Source organism: Thermobia domestica, chromosome 6 (assembly GCF_964235325.1).
Source record: "Thermobia domestica chromosome 6, izTheDome1.hap1.1, whole genome shotgun sequence".
Taxonomy (NCBI): domain Eukaryota; kingdom Metazoa; phylum Arthropoda; class Insecta; order Zygentoma; family Lepismatidae; genus Thermobia; species Thermobia domestica.
The window spans coordinates 108061055-108088479 of record NC_137459.1 but is presented as its reverse complement, the minus strand read 5'-3'; the positions used below and the strand labels follow the sequence as shown (position 1 = coordinate 108088479).

General features: G+C 36.9%; 1 protein-coding gene across 1 annotated transcript in view; it reads right to left on the bottom strand.

Annotated features, from left to right (window-relative positions):
- opm (transmembrane emp24 domain-containing protein opossum) overlaps positions 1 to 26234 on the bottom strand; it is a 36481-nt gene extending 10247 nt beyond the window's left edge. The window contains exons 1-4 of the mRNA XM_081761953.1: positions 25899 to 26234; positions 20863 to 20966; positions 12352 to 12547; positions 7785 to 7952 (exon numbers count right to left, since the gene is read on the bottom strand). Coding sequence (XP_081618079.1) covers positions 7785 to 7952; positions 12352 to 12547; positions 20863 to 20966; positions 25899 to 26069 — 639 coding nt within the window. The 5' untranslated portion in view covers positions 26070 to 26234. The remainder of the gene's footprint in view (positions 1 to 7784; positions 7953 to 12351; positions 12548 to 20862; positions 20967 to 25898) is intronic.
- Positions 26235 to 27425: the final 1191 nt, after the last annotated feature.

Here is a 27425-nt window from a genome sequence, read left to right as displayed (position 1 = left end):
TTGTTATTATTATGTATAGCTCCCCCTCCTCCGTGCTGCGGCACACGGCATCAGAATTATCACTTTTAATCTCAATTACTCCTGAAACTATGGATTCGGCACTAATATTAGTCATTTTCGATCATTTTTAAATGTTTATCAACCTCTCCTATGTTGTACCTTCCCCACCAAGGATAAACTAGGATTGAAACAGCTTCAGAAGTGTCACTGTTTCTCTCATCGACCACGAAAACTGATTTCAACACTAATATCGGTCATTTTTGATCATTTTTAAATTTCTCTCCCCCTTCCCCCCTATGGTATATACAGATCTCCGTCCCCCTCCTCCGTGCTATGGCACACATCAGAATTGTCACTGTTAATCTCAGCTACTCCTAAAACTATGGATTCGACACTAATATTAGTCATGTTCGATCATTTTTAAATGTTTATCCCTCCCCACTAAGTTGTACCCCCTCAAAGATCAGGGCTGAACTTGGATTGAAACAGCATCAGAAGTGTCACTGTTTCTCTCATCGACCCCGAAAACTATGGATTCAACACTAATACCGGTCATTTTTGATCATTTCTAAATTTCTCTCCCCCTCCCCGACCTGCATCGTCAAAGTGAATAGCCTAAAGTAATCCTTGTTCATAAACTCATGTATGTTGAAAATTTGATTGAGATCGGTTGGGTGGTTCAAGAGTGATGAAGTCACAAAGGCAGTCATTTTAATTTTTTTTTTCACATATCCTCCCCTCCCTAGGTTGGCTCGTCAAAGAGAAACGATAAAAGACACCCAAGCCTCAACCCTCATATATGCTGAAAATTTGATCGAGATTGGTTGGGTGGCTCAAAAGTTATTAGGTTTTATTAGTTTTTATTTATACGTCCCCCTCCCCTCCCCCAGGATCTACCGTTAAAGTGAAATTACAAAAATGTTTCCTTATCCGAACCTCATGTATCTTGAAAATTTGACTGAGACTAGTCGAATAGTTCAAGAGTTAAGTTACAAAAATAGTCACTTTCAGTCTTATATAAATTGATTTTTATATATCTTCCCCTCCTTCTCCACCCTACGTTGTTCCGTCAAATTTAAATCACAAAAACGATCCCGGGCATGAACCTCATCTATGTTGAAAAGTTGATGAAGATCGGTCGAGTGGCTCAGGAGTTATTAAGTTTTATTTATTTTTTATACCTCCTTCCCTCCCCTAAATCACAATTCTACTATCAAAGTGAATAGCCTAAAACCAGCCCAGCGTCGAACCTCATCCATGTTACAAATTTGATGAAGATCGGTCGAGTGGCTCAGGAGTTATTAAGTTTTATTTATTTTTTATACCTCCTTCCCTCCCCTAAATCACAATTCTACTATCAAAGTGAATAGCCTAAAACCAGCCCAGCGTCGAACCTCATCCATGTTACAAATTTGATCGAGATCAGTCGGGCGGTTCAGGAGATTTAGTCACAAACATAGTGATTTTCAATTTTATATATATAGATCTCACAAGTGCAAATTAATATCGTGTCGCTGTAAGATAACTACATCCTCAAAGCGTCGAACAAAATTCTTTCACAAAGGAAGAAAATAAACATCTAATGGTTGAAGTTTCCATGTTAATCCTTTCGGTATTGTTAGAAGTGTTACATCCTTGTTTTGTAGTTGAACTGTTTCGGCAGTCTTGACTCCTTTTACAGCTAACGTACGGCCACCATTCATTTCTAGATGAAATCCACTTTGATCGGAATTATACACGTAAGTCCCCAAATTGGAGAATAAATTACTTCACTTCGTTAACAAAGGCATTTATTGTAACTCTTGTCGTCCGCAACTTCTTCCGCGTATGTAGTAGATACAAATTTAGTCTCTTTTGGAGAGACGACGATGTGTGCATTTCTAAATTCCACAATCATGTTTGTAATGTTTTAAAGGATATCATGTGAAGATTACTGCTGGCCTGTACAGCCCATCTTCGCAGATCAACATCATGTCTGGAAAGCGTGCTTGCATAGCTTCTTGGAGCATTTCTCGTACATACTGTAAAACTCGCGACAATTTCTGAGTTTCTCCAGCTACCATTTGTTTTTTCCATTGCTCCATTTGTTGACGTGAGGTGACTTCCTATACTTGGAATGAACAGACTGTAGGGATAGCTGCCTTTTCTTATCACTTTTCCAATACGTGACTACTCTCTCTGTACAAAAAATTGACGGTATCCACATCAGTTCCACTGGAGTCGGTTTAAACTAAAATATTTTAGTTTATCCTCTTCTACTACGAAAGATTATTTTTCCATCTTCTTTAGTAACAGTTAAATGTTTCTTCTACAATATCTGAAAAACTACCATCTTCCATACACTTTTCAATTCAATTCTTAAGAATGCTTGCAACATGTCTTTCCTGGGATGTAATTGGTGATTCCGGAAGCTGCATTTCTTGCAGCGCCATTAACAGCAGATTTGCAATATTTGTCGAATTAAGAACCACATAGTTGATTTTCTGCTCTATTGCAGATGTCAGAAAGCATTTGTGATTTTTGCCTTTTATATGTCCTTTACGTTATATTCAAGACCAACTACACAAGTATTCAAGATCAATATCAACTACACACGTTATGCTATGAAAACGTGAGACCTCCTTTCGTTAAGTCCTGTATTCAATAGGTCAATTGTACATTCACACGTGTCCACTTACACTTTTTGCATATAAACATTGGACATTATATTGTATGTAATCTCCATAAGGTTATCTTGAAGATATTTAGGACAATATTCCAAAAAATAAATGAACAAATGGTACCTAGCAAGCGTGAAGTATACTTGAAAACTTATCATTAACAACACATCAGTTACTGTTTCAAAGAAATTATATGAAAAACAAGCAAATATGATGTGGTTTGCAATTTGCAACAATAATATAATGACATCTTGTTAACAAACAAGCAGCTTGACTGCCTACAAAGAGCCCTGTTTATGAGATACACAAAATCCATCAATATTCCAGTTCGATCCACAGACTGGACAGAAAGTTTTGTGATGTACATTGCAGAACAACAAATGTGCATGAAGTATTATTCGAATTATTTGTCTTTCTTTAGCTTTCACGGCCAGCTAGAAACAAATCGGAGAAAGATTTTTTTGCCCTTTCCTCCGTTTCTCCGCAGACAAGTAACATATAAGTTTTTTTCTTATTTTATGTATACTAGTTGTGAATGAATTTTCATTCAAATTGTTCCTGTCTTTCTGTGGATTTCAACGCTTGCTCGAACAAATTTCAGAGGGTTTCTTTTCCCCCTTAAACTGGTTTTCTGAAGAAAAGAACAATTACGTGTTCGCTTATTTTATCTCTACTATATGTGTGAAATTTCATTGAATTCATGCATGCACTTTTAGGGGTTATGTTAAAGATTGACGAAAAATATTCCTTTCGTCTAAAAACATGTTTAGATGGGGCTTCTGCTCTCTTAAACCGTTTTCCCGTAGGAAAGAGAAAAGAGTTGTTCACTCATTCTATGTCTACTATTTGTGTATGAAGTTTCATTTCAATTGTTCATGTCTTTCTGTGGATTTCAGCACTGGTTACTAAAAATTTCAGAGGGGGCTTTTGCCCCCTTAAACCATATCTCCGCAGAAAAGAAAAGACCCGTATTCGGTCATTTTAGGTCTACTTTCTGCCTACAAAATTTCATGAAAATCGGAGAGCAACACTTTGCGAAAGTTTCTTGTAAGAAACATGTTATTTTTATAGAACAATGTGTTTAACATACACTATTGAACATTTGACATTTTCCACTTTCAAAATTAAAATATCTGCAATGATTTTGAAGCAATAAATGCTGCAGTTGTAGATAAGCATTAGTAACTTCTCTTTTGTTGAAATATTCCAATAATATTTGTCACTAGAAGAGAACAGTAGGTAAGTGATAGTGAGGAGAAATCCTACAACCAATATATAAATGTTTATGACAAACCTTCAACCTATTGAATAACAAAAACAGCTTGGTTAAAATTTATCTTTAAGCAGGGTGTCTACTGGAGTGGACTTGGATATTTCCAGTGGTCTACTCGGAAAATTTCCAGCATATTGCAATGAACTATGAAGTAACGTGAGTGGCATATACGACTGTATGCGGATATTTAACAGCCTGTAAAATATGTGGAAAAAGCAGTCTTTTTCAATATTATAATAGATGTGCAATAAACTAGTGCGTTGAAAAAACAGAAGGGTAAGTATTTTCTAGACGTTACTTCTCTCAAAATTCTTGGCGCAATATACTCTGTTTTTCCCTTTACTCATCTCTCTCAGCTAACCTTTTTCACTGTATTACATATATTTAGACTTTTCTGTACCAGCCCCACCGGGGGAAAGCAGTTGCCATGGCCCTTCTCCCAAATGGCGATTTACACGTGCTATTGGGTCTGGGAAGAGATACCGAGTATCTCAACGTGTTCGTGGTACCTCAATACGCTAAAGAGAGGTAGTCCCATATTGCTTGGACGATCCTACCGGGAGGGGAGTGTCGGATTCCTGCCTTCAGGAGGACTGAACGGAAGTGGGGAGGGACCAATCCCAGGAATCTGAGTAACGGCTCTGATTCGGCGAAAGGGAGGAAACTCTGTAGGATATGGGGTATGCACCAAACTCAAATGGTGACTTAAAACGTACCATTGGATCCGGGAAGAGATGAGGAAGCATCTCGACGTGCGCGTGGTACCTCTAAACGCGAAGGCGGTTGCCAGTTGAACGATAGAGGTAGGCAGGGCCGGGACATGAGCCCCCTCAGGCATTGCCTAAGGTTTCCGGAATGGGTTGGACTGTGTCGGGCTGTGGTCATACGTGGGATTCGGTAGCATATGGGAGCTAATCCCAGGAACCTGGGTAAAGGTGAACATGTACGGGAGGTGAGCTTGCCTTGAAACGCTCGGGCACCATGCCTGAAGAGCATGGTAGGGCTTGACTCGCTAGCAGGACCGCCTCCACCAGTAGGTCAACTGGTAGGCACTCAGACTTCGGTCTGCCGCGGAGTGGGTGTAATATCGCTCAGAGAATAGGGGTTACATCGCTTAGGCGAGTCAGGATTAGAGGACAAATCCTGGCGGTGCACTTCGTGCACGAGGACTCAGGTCCAAAATTGAGCAACTACGGGCGGGGTGCTTTGTTTGACGGAACCCGTCCATCAAAGAGACCGAACGGTCGCGGGCATGCTCTCCATGCATGCAATTAAGCGTGGAAATAGTAGACCACTAGCATCAACGTGTTTTCTGTACCAAATGGAAAAAAAAATGTAATGAAGTTATATTCCTGATGAGCTTCTCACAGCCTGAATCATCCTTCTGGAAATATTTACATATGGAACATCTTCATGGGCACAAACAGCATCATACATACACAGTTTTATTACACGTTATTTTGGACATTATTTAGTTTTAATGAAATTTCCTCATTGGAACCATTTTCTGTGCATTCTAAGATCGTGAGAATATCCACACTCAGTAGATCCCAGGTAGGTCGCTGCAAGGTGGCTGGACAGTAGTAGCCGAATTAAAACGCGCCCGCAGACGACGCCTCTAGGTATATGGATAATATTTAAAACCGTTACTCATTAAATAGTTTGTGAAAAAATGAAAGTGAAATGAAATCTAAGTTTTACGTCCCACGGTTATGCCGGCTAGGCTAAAGGAGATGGTGATGATGAGAAATGAATGAAATGGTGAAATGAAGAAAGTGGGAGGAAACGGGAGAACCCCAAGAAAACCCATGCACGCGGTGTTCGTCCACCACAAAGCTCACATGGCGCGAGCTGGGATCGAGCCAGGGACTCAATGCACCAGAGGTGAACGCTCTATCACTAAGCCATCGCGGCCCCCTAAATAGTTTGCATTAAGTATAATTTATCTGAGTTTGATTCTTATGTATGATTTTCCCATGTTAACTACAGATATGTGTGCGAAATTCTTATGTTGCTTTTCTATCGTGTGCTCCCTTACTTCTATAATTGGTACCGTTGTACTAGAAATTTATTTTTTAGTCTTCATACCCACATTTTTCATTGGCGTCCGATCAAGGGAAGAACTCTGTCGACTACATTTTTGATTACGTCTGAAACTGGAAAGAGTGTCTTCTTCAAAACAAAAACAGTGTTCACTCAAAGCTTATGATAGTTCTTGTCTCATGAAAAAATCCCCTTGCTCAGTAGAACGGAGTTCTTCTCCAATATTTTAATGAGGTTATTTCTCAATTTATAGTATGTTTAAACAATCGAATTGATCCTGAAGAGTATTTCGAAGTATAATTTTTGTCTTTCGGATGAATCATTTATATCTACACACGAGTTAAACCCATTGATTTGCTCACTCAACACTAATCTCCAAAACCGTTATGAGCAGGAATTTATATACTGTACAAATATTTTCCTTAAACCCTAACTTCTAAACAAGATGAGATTTTGGGAAACTGTGCCCCTAAGAAGGAAGGAAGGATAAAATTTCTCTTGCCCTTCACCATATCTCCGAAACTGTTGGACCCATGATGTTTTGCGAAATTCAATTCCCAACTATTACAAACTCGTTTTAAAAATTGTAATAGTTGATTCAAGAAGACAGTTGTGGAAGTTCTCACACATAGAATACAACTTCATATCAAGTGGTATTTTTTGGAAAAATAATGTCATTCTAGACTATAAGTTATGCCATGACAGCATAAGATACTCGAGATATGCTATTGAAAATATGAACAGTATTACCGATGTACTAAAGGCCAATTTATTTAGTAATAGCAATAGTATTGCTTTTAACTTTGTCATAAAAAGTAAAACTATTACTAGTATTAAAGTGTCAAGAACTACAAGTTTTGTAGATAAAAAAAAACCTGAGTCGCGATTGATATGACAAATTTGTCAAATATATAATGATCTTAGTAATCTAGTGGTAAAAAAGGCACTGAGGTAGTATCATTGAAACACACCTGTCAAATCAATCTGAAATATATCACGTGAACACAAGTACAAGAAACAAAGAAGCGAAAGTGCAAATTCTCGTGCATTACTTGAATAAATTACCGCGAAGACGTGTAAGTTACCCGCTTAACGTAGTAAGATACTTACGAACAGCGCTGTGTCATCACTGTACCGTTTATTTCTAAAGTGAATACCCAAATAAGACGTGATTTTTCATGACTGGTCAAAATTCGAGAAATTTACTATATGAGGGATAAACATATCCATTCAGTGACCAAAGAAAGTGGTGAAAGAAAGCACATATTACTTTTAGAAAATATAAATTTGAAGGTTAAAGCAAAAGCTTCAAAGATAATGAAACACTTTCTAGGAAACTAAAGAATGCGTAAGTAAAATTAAAGAACTGAGAGTGTGAAATTTAAGGTAATTAAAATATACTGTGACTGGATTCTTCTTAGAATCAAGTTATTTTGATACGGAATGTCTTACACAATTTGTGTAATTCGTTCATAGCTCTTTTTCGTAACTTATAGCGGTCGTAGTGTTCGAAGCTTGAACTACGACTACGCAGGAGCCCAGAAAAAGGAGAAATCTGTGATACAAATGAACTATGCTTCCAAGTGTGAAACTGAGGCATTGTACTCAAGTAAAGATTCATACTGAAATTGTAACTGCACTTGATGTAATTTGCATACCTCATTACCATTATCTTAATTATGCATTATTAGTTGTATCTTTAAGCACAATCGACTGTCTGAGAAATATGTCAACCAACCCACTGTCGTACGATCGTAATCAGGAAGGCAGGATGAGCAAACGATGAGAAGTAACTTAAATCAACTTACCTGTATGAGACCAACAGTAAGCATTACACATATCTGGATCATCGACCAGTAGTTTACACGTGTGAAATTACTTTCTGCGACGTTCCTATCTCTCGCTTCAAAAGCTCGCACTTGATCTTGAAGATGCCGTATCTTCTTTAAATGAGCATGTACCCTATTTATTGACTCCTGCAAAAAATAATTAACATTGCAAATATATATGATTAGACATATTTGTTTCTCAAATATGCTTACCCCTAATTATTTCGGACTTCCACATTCCTGTAAACATCTTTTACCGGATATAAAATTTATTGAATTTTATGTCCCATGGTTGTGCCTTTTAGGCTAAAGGACACGATGAGAAACAGATAGGAGTTTCAAGGGACCAGTTCTCGTAATGAGGGTCTGAAGGCTGACGGTAGTGGAGTGGATGTCGGTAAACGATTTTAGGAAGTAGGGAATGTTTTCGGTTGAGTATAGAATAAACAATATTCATTAGTTCCTGTAGCGAATGCCGGTTAGAACATGAAAATTCCTACTGATGTTGTTCTTTTTCTCACGACCAATTATTTGGTGATAATCAAGGTTAGGATTTTTTGAGGAAATTTTCATAGGAAAAAAGGAAGGGAAAAGATGCTAAAAATAAGATGAAAAAAGGGGCAAGAAAGGATAATATTTCCGTCAATGATTCTTTATTATTTTATTTAATTAAAATTAAAATAGAAACTTTATACGTATCTTATACATTCTGACATTCTGTATTATCTATATATTGAGTAGGATACCTATATCAGTTGTCACTATAGGAAGGAAAATCATATAGTAGTTGTACTTGACAATACGCAGCTCCAAATCGTTAAATGTACGCACGTCTCTTTTTGGAGATAAAATGTCTTTGTAGAAGCTGAAGGATCTTATAACCACAGATATCAGTGAAGCAACTTCGTATTAAGATCTGGCAAATTCAACAACATCCGAATTCTTCTGAAGACTAACCTTATTTTTTTTTTTATTTTTCAAAACCATGTAATTTCTTCCTCACGGAAGCAGATATTCCACTGTTTTGCTGTTCGAAGTGTATAATGGTAGCCATTACATATTTATGACTGGATAGAAAACAGTTCCAACTGCAAATCATGTGCTCTCTCTAACTGAAGTAGTTTGGGCGCCTTGAAAATTGCACCTGGGTCGTTTGAATGCAGAGAAACCACAAAAAGTATATATATATATATACATAAATCTCACCCAAGATCACACACTCAATTAACAATCGCAGCAAGTAATGAACAGGAAATTTGGAAGGATCACACCTGTGGTTTTCTTGTAGGCAACAATGTAATTTGGGGCACTCCGAAGAATGTTGTTCTGGGCAGAGATGAACCGATTCACAATATCGTATTCTAATAACGAACTCTCAAAGTCTATAAAAAGCATGTGCCAAATTAATTGTATGTTTTATTTTGGGAACATGGTCGTTAACCTTCGAAACCATCTCTGCTCCGTAACCACTAACAACACATTTCCGAACTGAACTCTGTACTGTACTGGCAATGGTTTTCTCCATGAATAACGTAGGGCTTACTTCCTTCCCTGACAGGGGGAACACCAAAACGTTCAAAATATACCTTCCCAATTGTGTTTGCAGGTTCAATTTTTAAGTAGAAGTGAATGAAATGTTGTGTTGTGTTGCTGAGATGTTCCCCTCCAGACATCAAAGTAGACATTTTATTCGCCCTAATCTAATGGCATGCTTCCTCATCCACTTAAGGCATAATTTCTCCACATGGTCCCTTGTTCAATTCCCGGTGGGGGTGTCTTGAAATTGAGCTTATTACTGTGATACGGATTCTACTTTAAACTGTATGACAACGTCTCATATAGCCTCGGCGCTGAAAGCCACGCTAAACTCCAATCCTATTATCGCAGGAAACAAATTTCGTAAGAGAAGTGTAAAGCATTTCTGCTTAAATTAATGCACAAGAGCGAAATAACGGGACCTATTGATCTTTGGTGTGGCTAAACCCTTTCCTAAATTGCAAAGCTGCACATTTACAAACATTGTCGGTAGAATAATATAGACATCTCAATTTAATACGAAAGAAACTCAGTTTAAACTAAGAACAATGATGCGTAATGTAAACAAACTGAAAGTATAACTAACAATGTTCTGCATAAGAAGCTAGTTGCTTCTATTGTTCTGTTGTAAGCTAGTATAACAAAATAAAGTAATTAAAATGAAATACGATTTTTATTTAAAATAACTGGAACAATACTTTAGAAAATAGCAGTGAAAAGAAAAGGAGTAAGAAATTTAATTAGGGGCGAATTAAGGTGATACATGTCCCAAAGAGGGAAATGTGCTTGATTTTTTTTTAAATTTCCATCTGGAAGGCAACATCTGACAGATTGAGAACCTTCTGAGAGTTTTTTTTTCTTTTTCTTCCTCTAACACTCACTGAAAAATCCCAATCCTACGATAACGCTGACGGGTATCCCCATTTGGAAAGTACCGACAAAGAGGATCGGAGGTGTTTGTTGAGGGAGTATTTTATGCAAGAAATACAGGTTTGCCAAGATAGGGAACGTGCGATATGATCAATATACGACGAAGTTTTAGTTATGAATCATTTTTTTCGCTACTTTTATTCTTATATATATATATATATATATATATATATATATATATATATATATATATATATATGTTCATTTATTATCCTTTACTCTTACCTATCAATCTGCCCATTAGTTTTATCTTTATATTAAATTCCCTCCACTGTCAGAGCCTGGCAACAATGTTACATGACTCTTTATTCCAACATGCCATGTATCTGCACACTTCACAGCTTCCTTTTCTTTTCTTCCTGTTTCTTTCCCTATCTAGCTGATTAAGCATTTACCAAAAGCGCTTATACTGTACCTTTCTAATGCATGTGATTACGTTTCACTACTCTGGTTTTATGTAGTAATGGACTGCCGCTTTCTTATATTCAAATATGAGGAAAAATATTCTCACTTCTATTTTATAGTGGACCGCGGTGGCTCAATGGTAGAGCGTTCACCTCTGGTGTATGGGGTCCTTGGTTCGCGCAAAGTGAACTTTGTGGTGGGCAAACACCGTGTACGTGAGTTTCCTCGGGGCTCTCACGTTTCCTCCTAGTTTCTTTCATTTCTCATCATCACCATCTCCTTTAGCCTAACCCGCATAACCGTGGGACATAAAACTTTATATGTATATATAAAAAAAAATCATTTCATTTTCAATTTTATATTTTTAAAAATATAAAGTGATATTTCAGCAAGAAATATTGTTGACTTATCACTTTAAATGCAGAATCGCACATGCGTCTTGGAAGGTCTATATAGTGTATGCACATCCAGTTTGCTGAGTTACTGAATTCTACATAACTAGAAAGCTGTTTTACACCGTAAGCAAAGGGAACATCAAACAACACAGAATAACTGAGAAACTTATTAAAATGAAATAATATCTGTATCGGCGTACAAGACACACCCCATTTTTTGAAGTTGTTTTCAAAGAATTTAAAAAAAAAAAAGTGCATCTTCTACGTCGGCAAATACGGTACTTACAAATAAGTAACATATTATAATTAATTGAAAGTCTACAGTCTAAAAACTTAAGTATATTATTTTACCAAATAAAATATGTATGTCATATTATTAAGAAAAAAAGAAAGAAAGGATCATTCTTGACAGGATTCGTATGGTTCTTCCGTTTTCAGCATTAATTATCGACCTGATTTGTAATGAAAAAACGGTAATTTTGCATCTCCGCATATATACACACAGTGCAATTGGCTCGTGAAAGCACTGACTTGAAACTAAACATGTCAAAAAGTAAAACAAGACATTTACATGCCATATTTATGTGTACAACAAATTAATTTAAATAAGCTTGTCACAGTCCAGTAAACGTTTTCCAAAACACAATTGAACACAATGCATGTTTCTGAAGGCTGCCAGAACATCTGGTGTCACTCCCGGGACTCTCTAGAGGTCATCCCATGGTCCCATCTTATTAGTAATAAGTGAATGTGAGAGCCTGATCATCTGAGTCATAAACTCCCGAAGTGTAAACGAAATCCTTGAAATATTTACAAAAATAAATGAATATTATCGAGGCTACCTGCGAGTAGAACACTCGTCACGGTTATGAATAAAACGGTTGATTGTAATTGTGCATGTGTATCATGCAAGCATGCCAATAGCAGTTAATTGTAAACATAAACGACGCGAAACCACTGTGCGTTTGCTTGTAAATAAAATGCCACCTAGATATGCAGCCTTGTGTTAGTAGCTTCGTAACATTGCTTTGTGTTGTCCGAACAATCCTAAAGAATATACAAAGTTAAGTTGGAGCTTGGTTTCGGAGCTAACAAAGCTACACTCATCTCATTCGAACACTCCCCTGGCTGAATTGAGGAAAACATCTATGTAAAAGAATGTATCTGCATAAGCCTTGCGATAACTAAAATTACATTCGAAAATTGAGTTACTTTTGAAACTGGTTATGCCTGTAACGAATGATTATGTTAATAAAGATTGAGTTCAGAAAGGTATATACCTGAATATCTTGAATTTTCATATCATACAATTCCTCGGCACTTAGCCCTTCATAAATTCCAAGCTCAGAGTCCCAAAAGTCATCGCCACCATCTTCATTTTCCACAATAATTTCAAAGAAAACAGTCTTACTATTAAAGCGGCTAAACGTGTTGTCCCAACATATCCTATAATCTCCTTCCTCAGTAGCAGCATGCCTAGAAAAACAATATTATATATATGAACAACAGTATTAAAAGAATCGTTTTAAATCCTAACACACATTATGCGCACAGACTTGTAATTTTCTGACACTGTATAGTAACTTACCATGCCAAGGACCTCGCTTCCCAGATCTATAGAATATTATGATAATCGATCGATGTGTGCAAGTGAATATATCTGCAATGAATTCATAATTACTCAGTTCTTGAATACGTGTAATCTTAATGCTTGATCATTCTTTCATTCGACTTCACTATTTTTCGATTCTTCATGCATCCTTTTGAACCTCAGATGAAAAACTGGTCACTGGTCATGGGAAATTAACCTTATTTCCGCTAATTGCTTTAGTACCGTTACCAATTCAGGACGTTTTTTCGCAAGTCTTTGTTGTTGATTAAAAAAAACGAGGCTCATTCTCTTAATATGGACTGGTATAATAAGGTGTGATTCAGCATAAGTGTCGCGAAATCGTAATCAAGATAGAAAGCGCCATACTCACGATAAACAATTTATTCTTTATTTGCACGAACAGAAGGTACAAAACGCTGCAAGAAAATGTTACAACTTGGTTGACATGGATCCATGCCTGTAGTCTCCACCAGCTTGCTGCGGAACCTCATGAACAGCCTTTTTCTGGACTTTTCTGCCACTCGCTTTCAAATGGTTGCCCACACGCGCTTGAAACCATTCAAATTCTTTGGAGGCGTCTTCCTTTTCTTGTATTCAGCCTTGCATAGTGCCCAATATCTTTCGATAGGTCGATTTTGGGGCACATTGTGGGGGGTTAATGTTTTTGGGAACGAAGTTGATGTTGTTGTCCTCTAAAAGCTTGGTCACTGTACCCGCATAATGTGAAGTTGCCACGTCTGGCCAAAATAATACATTACCCATGGTCCTCTTCTTCCCTCAAAATGGCAACAGCCGTTTCTTGATGCACTCTTCTGTATATATATCCTGGTTCATGGTACCGATGGTAATGAATGGTTCGGACACATCACCGTCTTCAGAAATGGTTTGCAAAACCAAGTATTTAGCTGGAAAATTCGTTTTTTGTTGCACTCGAGCTTCGTATGGGATAGCATGTTCTGAAACTAAGCTATAGTACTCGGTTCCAGTCGTTTCTTTGGGATCCGCGAACACGTATGTTTCGTCATCCATTACAAAAAAATGTTCTCCGCCACTAGGAACTCATCTTGTATAGTTTTCTTGTGCCCCTTTTGACTCGCTCCACTTGATTTTTCACGTAGTTTGGTTTATGCTGCTTCTTCCTAGTGACAATCCCACGCGCTTTGCCAACTCACGTTCTGAGCATGATGGGTTTTGGACCAATAGTCTCTTGAGCCTTGCATCTAGCTTGGTGTTTGGTTTCGGTCGGTATGACGGCTTTAGATCAGTGCTTCCAGTATCCACGAAACGTTTTATGGCTCTCTGGGTTGTCCTGTCAGACACACCTTGCTACCGGAAATGCTCTAAAGTTGCTTTTCGATTGCCGTTTTGGCTCTGGAAAAACTTGCCTATCGCCTTGCTCAGGTATTTTGACTCTTCACGCTTCATTCTGCACCCACTCTTACACTACAACTAGCTGGCTAGAAACTGTGATAAACACACTTTACAAGGACCTATAGATGGCACTTCTCGTGCAATTTGTTCCGTGTTGGCATGGCGTTACACCACACTACACTTATGCTGAATCATGCCTTATGATATATATTCTGCTTGCTGCCATTCTGTTCGCCTGTTTTCATTATTACAGACTAACATTGAAAAATCCAGCAACCTCCGAACTTGAGGGGTGCCAGATTTTGGATGGTTATATATGCTGTATACATTTAATAGAACATGATGATCTGTGCAACTCTTTAAAGAAAGAAGATTAGAAACTAAATGAAATGTATATAAAATTTTAGTTCAGCAACGAAATAACACAGTTCTATAAATTTTAGTTCAAGTGAGTAAAATAGTTTCACCTCTTTTCTTTACTGAACCTATAAGGACGCTATGTAACAGCAAATAAATGATAAGATAGATTGAGGAGGAATACCTGTTAGCATGTCCAGGCAAGATCCAACAATCGATTATTGAGTACAGCGTTATCAAAACTTAAACAGCACCTCCAGGAAACAGTGACACCCCAACGCGGAAAATTTGAAAATGCACTCCGAAATCCACGCCGGAAATCTGAAGAAACCGGATTATCAGTATCGCATTTTTGAATTTCATCCTGTATTATAATTCCCTCCTACACAAAGAATATTGTGAAGACTAAATATAAAACGAAAATGGTGATTTGTCACATTGCGTATTCGAGAGGAATAGATTTTTTCAAGATCTCCAACAAATGAACATGTGAAAAGTAACCAATTTCGGTAGTAGACGCTAAGGTGTATAACAATGGCAAAGGACTAGGCAAGCGAAAGCAAGTACGGCATGTGTAAAAAAAAAGTACAATTCGACATTATATAATAGTAAAGAGCAGGAAATAACCGATTAGTATTCCAATCTACAAGTACTTCATTTAGTTACAACTTCCTGAAGGTAAGTATTTTTTTAAGGTGCTACACGTTAGCTGAAAGTTAAAGGGAACAAGATCAAGACAAGAACACTCAGTCATACAGCTTTCAACTTAGGTGCAACCACTCCCTGGTTCGATCCCTCCCTATACGAGTTTGTTGCAACATAAACAAGTACGTGGATTTTCTTGAGATTCTCCTGTTTTGTTTCCTTTCACATTCTTGTTTCAGCAATTCGTCCGTAATCATTTGCTTTCATTAATCATTCATAATCTTCATCCTACACGTCATAACGTGGGACGTTAAACCAAATATACAATTTCATCTCAACAGCCAGATCCTACAGAATAGGTTCTGGAGTCGGAAATGAGTGAAATAGTTTACAGTAGTTTGATTCTCATGATAAACATTGGTAAAGTTTCTCAACATTGCTTAAAATTTTGTAATGAAGAAAATTTGCGGTCATTAAAAATACCAATATTATATATATATTGCTATTTTGTTATAGAAACAAAAGGACGCCAACAATATTTTTACAAATTTCCAACAAGTAGGTCTCATATCTTTGGAATAGTAAGAGATAACATGTCGCTATAAACTGTATTGAATACCATCTATGTAATTAAATGTGATACTCATCTGAGCAATTTTTCGAAACTAAGCCTTTTAAAAAAAGTCAAAGTTTTCATTCCCTTGTAATTTCTTTCCTGTTTATTCGAAATACGTAAGACATATTTTGTTTATTCTATTCGAGGATAGCATTTAGTATCTTCCCCCAAATTCATCGACGGCTCCGGAGCCGGTACTGTGACTTATAGTGAGCCGTTGTAAACGACCTCGTCTACGCGTATACTCACCATCACTGACGCACCTGCTCCTTACAGATCCACTCCTTCGCTAACGCTCGGGCCTCCCTGATCTCACTCGGTTAGATAGCATTCGGCCACTTAGCATAAGTTGGTTCGTGTTTTATGATGTAGTTTTTATGCCATACGTCCGCATTGTATACTCAACACAGTTACAAATAACGAACCGTAATCACTACCAAGTGATATGGAGAAGAAAATAAAAAATACCCCTATTCGATACTAAGGACCTTTGGATGTAATTACCCGGTCCGTTTCACTTGCATTATTACTGTAGAGGTATCTAAAATTTGAATGCTAGCAATACTGTAGTGTCGATAGTTTGTAATAGTTGTCAGATTGTAAGTTTTCGTTTAAAATGTAGATTGAATTATCTAATAATCTGACGTAACCATTTCAGAAAACTAAACTTTACGTTGGGTAGGTAAGACTGTTAATCTGGTGGTATTGCGAACTATGTCAAACAATTTTCCCTGCTAACACTTGCACCGTACAAAATTTCAGGGTGGCGGTAAATATGGTAGGCGGAAAAAAAATATCACGAAGGGAAAACAACAGGTAAAAATGTAACATGCACGTAAGAAAACATTTTCATACAGCACTTAGCCGGCTGTCCTTTGTAAAGTACCTGTTTGGTTTATTGCAATGATACCTCGATTATTTACTCAGTTATATGCAATAAGGGTCCCGATAGGAAAAATAACTATAACGGTTGCTTATGCATTGCTTCAACGGTTGTATGTCACTTTGAAGTAGCAGTTTACAATGAAGTTCGAAATAACCTTGGACATGATGTCTCTAAACAAGGATGTTTCTTTCATCTACGACAAAGTACTTATCGTAAAATTCAAGAATTGGGTTTGTCAGGACTTTTATAATAAAGATGTAGAGTTTTCTATGTTCTGCAACCAAACTGACTCACTGGCCTTTCTTCCATGTAAAGATGCGTTGCAGGGCATGCAATACTTAAATCAGATAGCTCCTCCAGAAGCAGAGGATAATTATGTTGTTTCAATATATGTATTCGGTTCATACAGATTAGGAGGGGAAGAAAACCATGAGAGTAAGACGCATTCCGCCACGGTTTCCTCCCTAAAATTGGTATGTGCATCAGGCTACTCTTGGAGAGAATCCAAGCACAAATATTTCAGGCAAGGGATCGAATAATAAGTTTTCCCCATTTACTGAAAGATTTTAAACATGACAATACAAGGTAGAGTAATTTATACATGTTGCATGTACGAGTAATTTATAAGGCTATAGTACAACGAAGCTACATGCCCATATGATGCTGCCAGTTCGTCTATTGCGTACCTTTTTCTTCTTTTGTTAGCAGGCAGTCGTTCATCAATGATTTGGAAAAGAACAGGTATTATTGGGACTGGACTAGATATGGCGCAATTGTGGATTCCCATATAATTAAGAATAGTTTCTTTTCTTCACGAAGTATTAGAGTTCGCATTAATCACACGGCTATGGTAAGGGGCATTATCCAAAACTATAACTGATATCTTCTCTAAGAGTTTTAGTACGGAGTATTCTCGAAAATTTCTGCGTTTACTGCCCTTTGATAAATCGACAGAATCATCAGACATTTTGTTGTGTTATAAATAAAGCACTATCCACAAAAGCAAATCGGCCACCAAAGTGCGTAATAACGATCCTCTCCCCTTTTTCGTTCGAAGGGAGCGCGGTGGCTCAGTGGTAGAGCGTTCACCTCCGGTGCTTGGGGTCCCTGGTTCGATCCCAGCTCGCGCCATGTGGACTTTGTGGTGGACAAACGCCGTTCACGTGGGTTTTCTCGGAGTTCTCCCGTTTCCTCCCACTTTCTTCATTCCACCATTTCATTCATTTCTCATAGTCACAGTCTCCTTTCGCCTAACCGGGATAAGCGTGGGACGTAAACTTAAAGATTTCATTTTCAGTTTTTCGCCCGAAGTTGCAACTATGCAATTGTCAAGAGTCGTCGGACAATTTTTTCATTTGGCACGTGTTGCTATCATACCAAGTTTCGTCTAAGTATACGTCACAGTATCCCGCGGAACGGTAAGCTTTAATTTCTTCGAGATAACGGTATATCTAAGCAGTAACTTCATTGAACTCACATTTTGCGCTTTTTTCTTGACGAAAACTCCATACTATGTAACACGACGTAATGCTCTGATGGAATGAGGAAATTCATAGTCTCGAATGTCTTCACAAATCATTACATTTCTTCCCAAAAAATACATTTCAAATCGGATTATTGGAAGGGACAGTCCCTCCAGTTCCAAGATTGGGCGGACATGACCCCTCATACCTCCGGGTTTTGCGCCAGTGAACTATTGATGGCTATAAACAATAAATTGAATCTTGCTATAAGGAACGAAGTTTATTGAGATAGCATTTTAAGCTAAGATTTTTTTCCTTCTTTCTATTCAAAACAGTAGAAAAAACTGTTTTAACTTTAACTCCTTTATATGTATTACTGCTCATTCATGGATGGAAAAGACCTAAGTCAAATTTTCTTTTTTTTTTTTCTGTTTGCAAAATCCGGAAAACTATAAAACTCAAGAGGAAAAAAGGAAAATAACCCTACTACCTGCCTTAAGCTGTAAATCAGCGTTTCCCAACCGGTGTGCCGCGGCACACTGGTGTGCCGTGAATGGGCCGCTGGTGTGCCGCGAGGAATCGAAACAAAATTATTAATTTTATAGCAATCAAATTGTAAAACGTAGGGGGAAATGTATATTTGTATTTCACATTACCGGTACTATGAACCTCTACTATGAATCTACAATTTTAAGTTTCATACCGTGTTACTACTCTGTACATTTCTAATGTTGAAAAAAAGTATTTGTTGTCATTGTTATGACCATTATTGCTTCTTTATTGTTGCAGACTATTTGGCAACCTGAACATTTAAAATATCATTCAATCCTTTCGACAAATTACCTACATTTGTGTTTTAAAAGTAAAAGAGATTTGTTTGTTCGTTCGTTCGTTATTTAGCGATCTTCTTTCTTAGTAAAAGGTTGGATACAGTTTTTAAAAAGAAAGAGTATTTTTAAAAACTTGAGTCCAATATTTCATTGCAATTGTTTATTATTATTATTATTATTATTAAATTAGAATGAAAAATAAGCTCGAGCTTTCTTCTCTGTGCGAAGGAGATCAGTGATCAAAGAAACAATACCACTGTGTTTCATATTTACAAATATTATTTATAAGTGTGCCGCGAGAATCCAAGTAACACTCGTAGTGTGCCGCAAGTTGAAAAAGGTTGGGAAACGCTGCTGTAAATTGTAGCACCAAAATTAGGACTCTTGGAGGAACTGAGAATGAATATTTACCCTTTTAGAGGCATTTACACTCTGCGCTTTTCTTTTTTATGTCATTCTGAAGGAAAGGGGATCCTTTTTTCTTTTTAAAAAAAATGAGACCTTCCTTAGTTCAGTTTTGAAATCTGGCAGCATTGACTCTTTCGCGAACCCCAGTGAAGTTTGCGGTTGCTAAGTCACAGGGGATAGAGGAAAGCTTTTTCCTCTTCCAGGAAAAATAGTCGTTTATCCATGGCCCCGACTGTATACGTATATGTTTTATATATTTAAGTTTATTTTTTTCATTCCTGTTTCTGTTAGTTTTGTATCTTATTTATTCTTTGAACGAATCAATCATTGCATATACGATTCACCCTAGAATTCCTCTGCTGCCAAAGGCCAAACATCTTGCGACGTGTTTTTTTTTTTTCTGTCGTTTCGTTTAAAGGGTTTTGCCCTTTCTTTGGGTCTTGCGAGATCAGCAATTTAACTATTACTAAACAAATATGAGTTTCGTGCTATGAAAGAAAGCACATACATTTAAAATGTTCTTGTGTTTGTTCCCGGCACTACTATAGAACCATAAGCATTCTCCAAAAAGAAAACAATTCATAATTTATGGCACTCAAATTATGCTAGCAAACTTGGTAACATAGCATTACTTCTTTCTCAATTACTATAATAAGTAGAGCTGCTGTTTATTATTATTTTGAACTTACACGTAGTGCAAATTCAGAACTGTTCCTTCAAGAAAACTTGTCCGCGAGGCAAAATCAAAATCTGAAAGGTTGCACTGAGATAGGTCTTGTTAAAGGAGTGCTCTGCACAACAGTGACATATAATTGCAATTAATCTTAAGCTCTGGGAAAGGCGGATCGCTAGCTCCGGGGGAGAGAGGCAAAATCTTTCGAAACACAGGTACCATTTAAAGTATCAATTAAAAAAAATATTCCCATTGACAAGTTCCATATAAGTTAAAATAAGGAGGGTATTATTCTTGAGTAATAGCTAATAATTTCTCTTTAATAAAGTTAGAAGTTTTATATTGTCTTTGTTTTAGGTAATTCATGTTCGTACCCTGCCGCGGATGTTTTGAATAGTCAATATTTTGGCTCTCCACGCTATATACTCTTGGTTTATATATATTGTCAATAGCATATGCTATCCATATTTTGATTGTCAAGTTGTCGCATATTTCCATGTCACATTACAGATTAACCTAAATGTATATTGTCAAAAAGGCTAGGCCAAATAATGTGGAAGTGAGCACGCCTTCAGGACAGTGACAAAGTACAAAATAATGATATGTGCCACCAATGTTTTGGGTCTCGACAACTTGGCTGTTGATGTGATACTAATTTTAGTAACGAACTCTCACCTCATTAAACATTCATTTACTTGTTATAATTTGACTATAGCTTAGATTTCTTTTACAATGTGAGATGTCTATGGACAACCTTACGGAAAAGTTATAGCGTCCTTCCTCGAGATATAGTAAATAAAATAACCAATGGATTCTTTGTATTCTATCACAGCCCATACATGTAACTCCCGTTCCTTTTGAGGATAGTACCAAGTACATTACTACTCTAGTAATTTCGCGAACGAAAGTAATCCAACATCATTAACTTACCTGTATGTATTTTCAGCTCGTTTACTATCACTGACTAGAATTCTTCCTGAGGGAGAAGCTATATGAAAGTTGATATCCAGATCCCCTTGTCCACCATCTATTACCTACCGACAAACGAAATTACAATTAACACACAACTCTTAACAAGTATGTATAATAAAACTAAAATTAAGGAGTCTAATTTTACATCTGTGTAGGTATAGGTCTTTACTACATTTTCACCCCTCCCCCTTTAAATTTTAAAGAACATTTTAAACAATGAGAAACACCAAGAATGTAGAGAGTGGGCCAAATAATACTTTTACGGGTACTAATATTCAAATGATGTTTGAATTAAGCTGCGTTGCTGAAGAATACTTGGCGCGTGACTCAGTTGTAGATGAGGTACTTTTGCAATTGAACGATTCCCGTTTTAAATACCCACAAAATAAAAAAAAAAAAAAAAAAAGAATTAAAAAAAAGTGTAGAGCAGCGTTTCCCAACCGGTGTGCCGCGGCACACTAGTGTGCCGTGAATGGGCCGCTGGTGTGCCGCGAGGAATCGAAACAAAATTATTAATTTTATAGCAATCAAATTGTAAAACGTAGGGGGAAATGTATATTTGTATTTCACATTACCGGTACTATGAACCTCTACTATGAATCTACAATTTTAAGTTTCATACCGTGTTACTACTCTGTACATTTCTAATGTTGAAAAAAAGTATTTGTTGTCATTGTTATGACCATTATTGCTTCTTTATTGTTGCAGACTATTTGGCAACCTGAACATTTAAAATATCATTCAATCCTTTCGACAAATTACCTACATTTGTGTTTTAAAAGTAAAAGAGATTTGTTTGTTCGTTCGTTCGTTATTTAGTGATCTTCTCTCTTAGTAAAAGGTTGGATACAGTTTTTAAAAAGAAAGAGTATTTTTAAAAACTTGAGTCCAATATTTCATTGCAATTGTTTATTATTATTATTATTATTATTATTATTATTAAATTAGAATGAAAAATAAGCTCGAGCTTTCTTCTCTGTGCGAAGGAGATCAGTGATCAAAGAAACAATACCACTGTGTTTCATATTTACAAATAATATTTATAAGTGTGCCGCGAGAATCCAAGTAACACTCGTAGTGTGCCGCAAGTTGAAAAAGGTTGGGAAACGCTGGTGTAGAGAGAAGTTTTTAGGTGAAAGGTCCGGAAGGAACACACGCTTGGAATTACAGTACTTGTTGACACTCCATTTTTTGGCTGGGCTTTTTATTGTGTTCCTGCAGATAAGTGCTGTCTGAATCCTTGTTTTGCGTTATCGTGCACAACTCCAAAAGTTTGAATTAACTAGCCTAAAGGTGGATGTATCTCAGACTCTTGGCCGCTGGGCTAGTCTCCTGATAATATGTGACTGCTAGTTTAAAATCAACCGACAGACTAACTGTCGGCAACGAATTTCCCGGCAAACTCTAACAACTAAGTCCAACTCACTCCAACTAACTCCTCGCTTCCAGATTTTTTTTTTTGACGTGTTGCTGATGAGATGACTCTTGTATTGACAGGCACTTGATGTAAGATAAGTTCAATAATTGAGGAAGAAACACTCTCAGCCTTTATCATATTAAAGATGTACACTGATATAAGTAACATAATGTACACAAACAAATCTTTAATTCTACCAGAAATCATTAAACTAAGAAGTAGGGCCTAAACACAACACGAAATTTTAGACTAAAATGAATTTTTTTTATTAAGATCTGTTTTTCTGTGTAATTTCATAGTATTAAAAGAAATAATAGTCGTTTTCAAAAATCTTTACATAATGCAAAAATTTAGGTGGCCCACAATAATGACATACACTGAGCACCCAAACTTCTCGTATCTAAGAAAAGGTTTGTAAATATTTATATTAGTTTATTTTATAGCAATTTGGAGACATTATCTGGCTCAAATCCATTTTTAAAATTTTTTTTTCATTAAGTATTTCACTAAAATGTTTAGAACGTGAGTGAAGCATATTGAAAACACTTAGAAAGTAACTTTTAAATTGTTTTTAGTATAATTGCTGATAGATGCTGTATAAGATAAATAATTCAAACATGAACAGTCATATTTTGTACTACGAATTTTTGTAATTTAATCAGACAGTTTCAAGCAATCTTTAGATGACATCGATAAAAGTGTCCGCGAACATTGAATCTATCTGATTCAGTTAAAAAAAATCGTGATACAAGTAAGACTGTTCATATTTGTTTAGTGTACGTTATTTAGTGTACGTAATTTTCTTCTAAGCATAGCTATCTTGAATCGGAGCTTCTTTCCTGAGAACAAAAAATCTGTACACACTCAGCAATTTCGGGAAAAAAAAAATCATGGTTTAAATCCGTTACTGGCTGACATATCTTAACGGCACTACGTCCGACAGCAAAACTAATGTTTTTCACAAGATGATGATTTCCTTCATTTTTCATATCAATTCATATACATGAATCTGAAGCTTCCGGTTATACATACTTTTGCATCACATTAAAAAAGCCGATAAATCGGTATAAAGAAATGAACTGACGTGAGAGGAGCGTAAATCAAATCCAGTAAGGAAAGGTTCTACTTCCGAAGCAAGTGATTTAAAACACATGAGTTTAGGAATATGCAGTTTATCTTTTTTACCAACTTGAATGTGTAAGAGAAGATATGGAAAGACGTCAATGACTAAACTGAGCAGGCCAATGCACAAAACAAAACTTCACTCGAAGATTTTCTAAGAAACTATATATTCGGCATGGTCATAAATATTCAACGATTCTCTAGTCCGCTACCTCAACTGCAGCCTTAAATGCTCCATATATACATTATGTAACCCAGAGCTTCCTATATAAAGTAGGATGGCATTTAGTATAGTAAAATCGCTCAAACAGTCCCCAGGCGGCTACAAAGGAAGCGGAACACCATTGAAGGAAACCACGCGTTTCTTGGTTACATGGGAGGGATAATTCAACATGTCCTTCCAGTTGACCTGCTGAAAAAGAAAGCGATGTTGCAATTTTCACCCTCTTGCTTCTTCAGTAGTCTTCGCAGAAAGACAGATTTATCTAGTTTTTCCGTAACTTTTGTTTTCATTGCATCCTCCTCCTTCCGTCTCCTTTAGCTTGAAGGGCATAATTGTGGGACGTTAAAGTGAAATATTTCATTTAATTTGAAATGAAATGAAATCTTTGAGTTTCATGTCCCACGGTTATGCCGGTTAGGCTAAAGGAGACGGTGATGATAAGTAATGAATGAAATGGTAGAATGAAGAAAGTGTGAGGAAACGGGAGAACCCCGAGAAAACCCACGCACACGGCGTTTGTCCACCACAAAGTTCACTTGGCGGGGCTGGGATCGAACCCGGGACCCCAAGCACCAGAGGTGAACGCTCTACCACTGAGCCACCGCGGCCCTTTCATTTAATTTGAATTCAATTTGGATATGTTGTAATGAAGAGAAAAAAGAAATCAATCATTAGTTTCATGATATGTGCTTATATTACTCTTAAATATAGCATATTGTTAATATTGTGTAACTTCCATAACGATACCGCTTGTACGAACCAAACATGTTAAGTGGTTTGCCCCTGTCCTCCCCCCCCCCCTTCCCCAAGGCAGTGCCGCAAAAGCTCGATGAGAAAAAACACAATCTTTCTTTGCCACTCCCAGAAATCCGTCCTTGACCGTCCCTGTCCATACTATTATACTGAATTCCTTTAATGATTGTTGTGTTTATTATTATTATTATTATAATATTATTTATCCATCGATAATAAAAGTTTAGCGGTGGCAACAACGTATTACTTCGACACCGAACACGTGCCGTTTATGGCTTATTTGGAGTGTTATTCATGGGGGCGGTTAGGGTAAATTTTCTGCTTGAGTACAAAGGAAGCCGGTTGGGGACCAATAGAACGTCTCGACTATATCTCATCCGGGTTAACTTTATTACGCCCGCCCAGCACGTATAATCACTCAGAAACGTGATATTACACTCTAACCTTAAGCTAACCTGTTCCCACTCCTACCCTACTATACCCTTTTGAAGCGGCCCTACTTATCGATGCGCAGCTGGAGCGGTATAGTAAAGTTTACTCTCTCCTCCAAATCGTTTCATGACTCCAGAACCGAGTACCCTGTTCGTATAAATTGTGATAAAGGTACAAAAATAAAATAAAATGGCCCTGCCGGGTTTTTAACCCCCTTCGCTCGCTCAGCTATATTTTATGAATTAAGTAACACTATATGCAACATTGGGGGAGACACTAAATATTAACCATAAAGTATTACAGGGTCATTTGGCCAAGTCTTGATAACTCACATGGGATATAGTATACATGAAGCTGTATCAGTTCCTGAAGGAGCAGGACGCTCATACTTTTAGGGATTATTCATTGAGTATGTACGAACTTACAAAGGGGGTAACAAAGCGACTTTTATTTACTTATCAACTGATACGAATATTAAAAAGAACGTACCTGTACTTTATATCTGCATGTGTAATGCCCTTGTACTGTATCTATGACTATGTGTGTGTGTGGGGGGGGAATTAAACGCATATCGCATGTCTTGTGCACATGGATACTTTTTACTATTGCACTACGTAGAAAATTTATGGTATTTCATGTAGAAGTGGTAATAGAATCATCTCAGGGGGTTCTCATGTATACTATTACCCTAACATGAAGGCATGCAGAAATTTGAAGTTTACATTGGTATCATCCAGTGAAATTTCTGGAATTCCTAGACTTTTCCGTTTTTCAAATATCCTGACATGTCGGTTTTCCAAGTTTCTCCACATGCTAAATTTGTATCCAGAAAGATTTAGAAAATTATTAGTGAAAGAATTATCATGTTTAACAATTATTTCTCGGCGCTTCTCGTAACTAAATTTATCCCATGTAGATTACCGGTATGTGCCGACGAAAGTATAAAGGCACGAGAATACGATATCCACGAAGAAACGTGAGTTGCAGTTGCATAAATTTGTCCTTTATTCTTAATCTGTATTGTACTGCTAATGTAAAGGGACTTACTTGATATTCTAAATCAATTACTTCTCCTTGCTTCACAGTCTGATAAAAACATTCCTGACTTCCAGGGTCAATGCTGATTGTCATTTCCCTTTCCATACTATAAACAAGGCACAAGTGCGAAATTAAAATTAAGTTTGCAAGCCCGTCGAAAGAAAACTTCATAGATACCATTTTAGTATTAAAACCAGATCTAACAATCCACTATAAATCCCAACCAACCACACCACAACCTCGCATTACCATACCACCACCACCTATATTTACGTACAGTACAGATACGTTTCTCAAAAATTCATACACCGCACAACACTTCCAACGAGTGTACAGTACACCGTCCAGTCACAGTCAGTGTTGCCAACAGCCGCACAGAGAAACTGGCTAAATAGAACTTCAAAAATGGCTAGAAATGGCTAAACCTGTATTGCATGACTAATATATATATATATAATCTGATATGATATGATATGATATTAAAGAAATGAAACTTTTGAGTTTAACGTCCCAGGCTTATGCCCATGAGGCTAAGGGACACTATGATTAAAACAAGTGAAAAAGATTAAGGAAGAATTGATGGAATGAAAAGTGGGAGGAAATAGGAGTACCACGAGAAAACTCACGGACATGATGTTAATACCATATTACACGGGCATGATATTACACTACATTATATCAATGTCTGTCTCGTTTTGTAAATTTATGTGCATAATGTATGTATATTTTTCTTCTTATTTTTATCTACACGTTATCAAAATCTTTCCGCATCACGAGAAATCAATGAAGGATGCGATGTAATAACATTTACAACATATTTATTTTTGGAGTATATTGCGTAATGAATTGCGTGTCTTCAGATATTGATAAATGCTCTTCATAGTATTCTCACAATTACTTTATCAATTTATAGTCTTCATATTAGGAACATGTAACAGAGCATTGTTTCAGAAATGAGACTTAGGTGCACTAGTGTTGCCCCACGAGACTCTAGAAATTTCTCATGTTGCCTCGAAAACAAGGCGATAATTTTGTTATGTTTCTCGTTTCCCCTCTTGAATTTGAAGATGTTCTTCTTGTCTCGAAATCGAGATGAGAATAGAGATAAGAAATTTCTCGTTTTGTAGGAACACTAAACAGAACCATTGAGGAAGTGTTAATTAAATATTGCTATTGAGGAAGACCTAACAAGGGAACTTAAGGGTGGCGCGTTATTGAACTCGGGGGCAGAAGAATGGGCAATCCTGATATAATAATCTATTTTTAATAAACATTCATCTCCTTTAGTCTACACGGTATTATTATGAACCATAAACTAAATACATCATTTTGTAACCTACCAAGATTTCTCTATTCTTAAATCATTCTATACATTTTTTAAACTTTCGCATACTAGAAGTAATTGTGAAGGTAGGTTCTCTGTATAATATTTATTATTAGAACTCCCGCCTACCCTTTTCATAGGCTATCAGATGCAGAAAGATATTTAGTAAAAGCAATGTGTTAAGCCTTTTTTGTAATGTGGTTGTTCTGCAG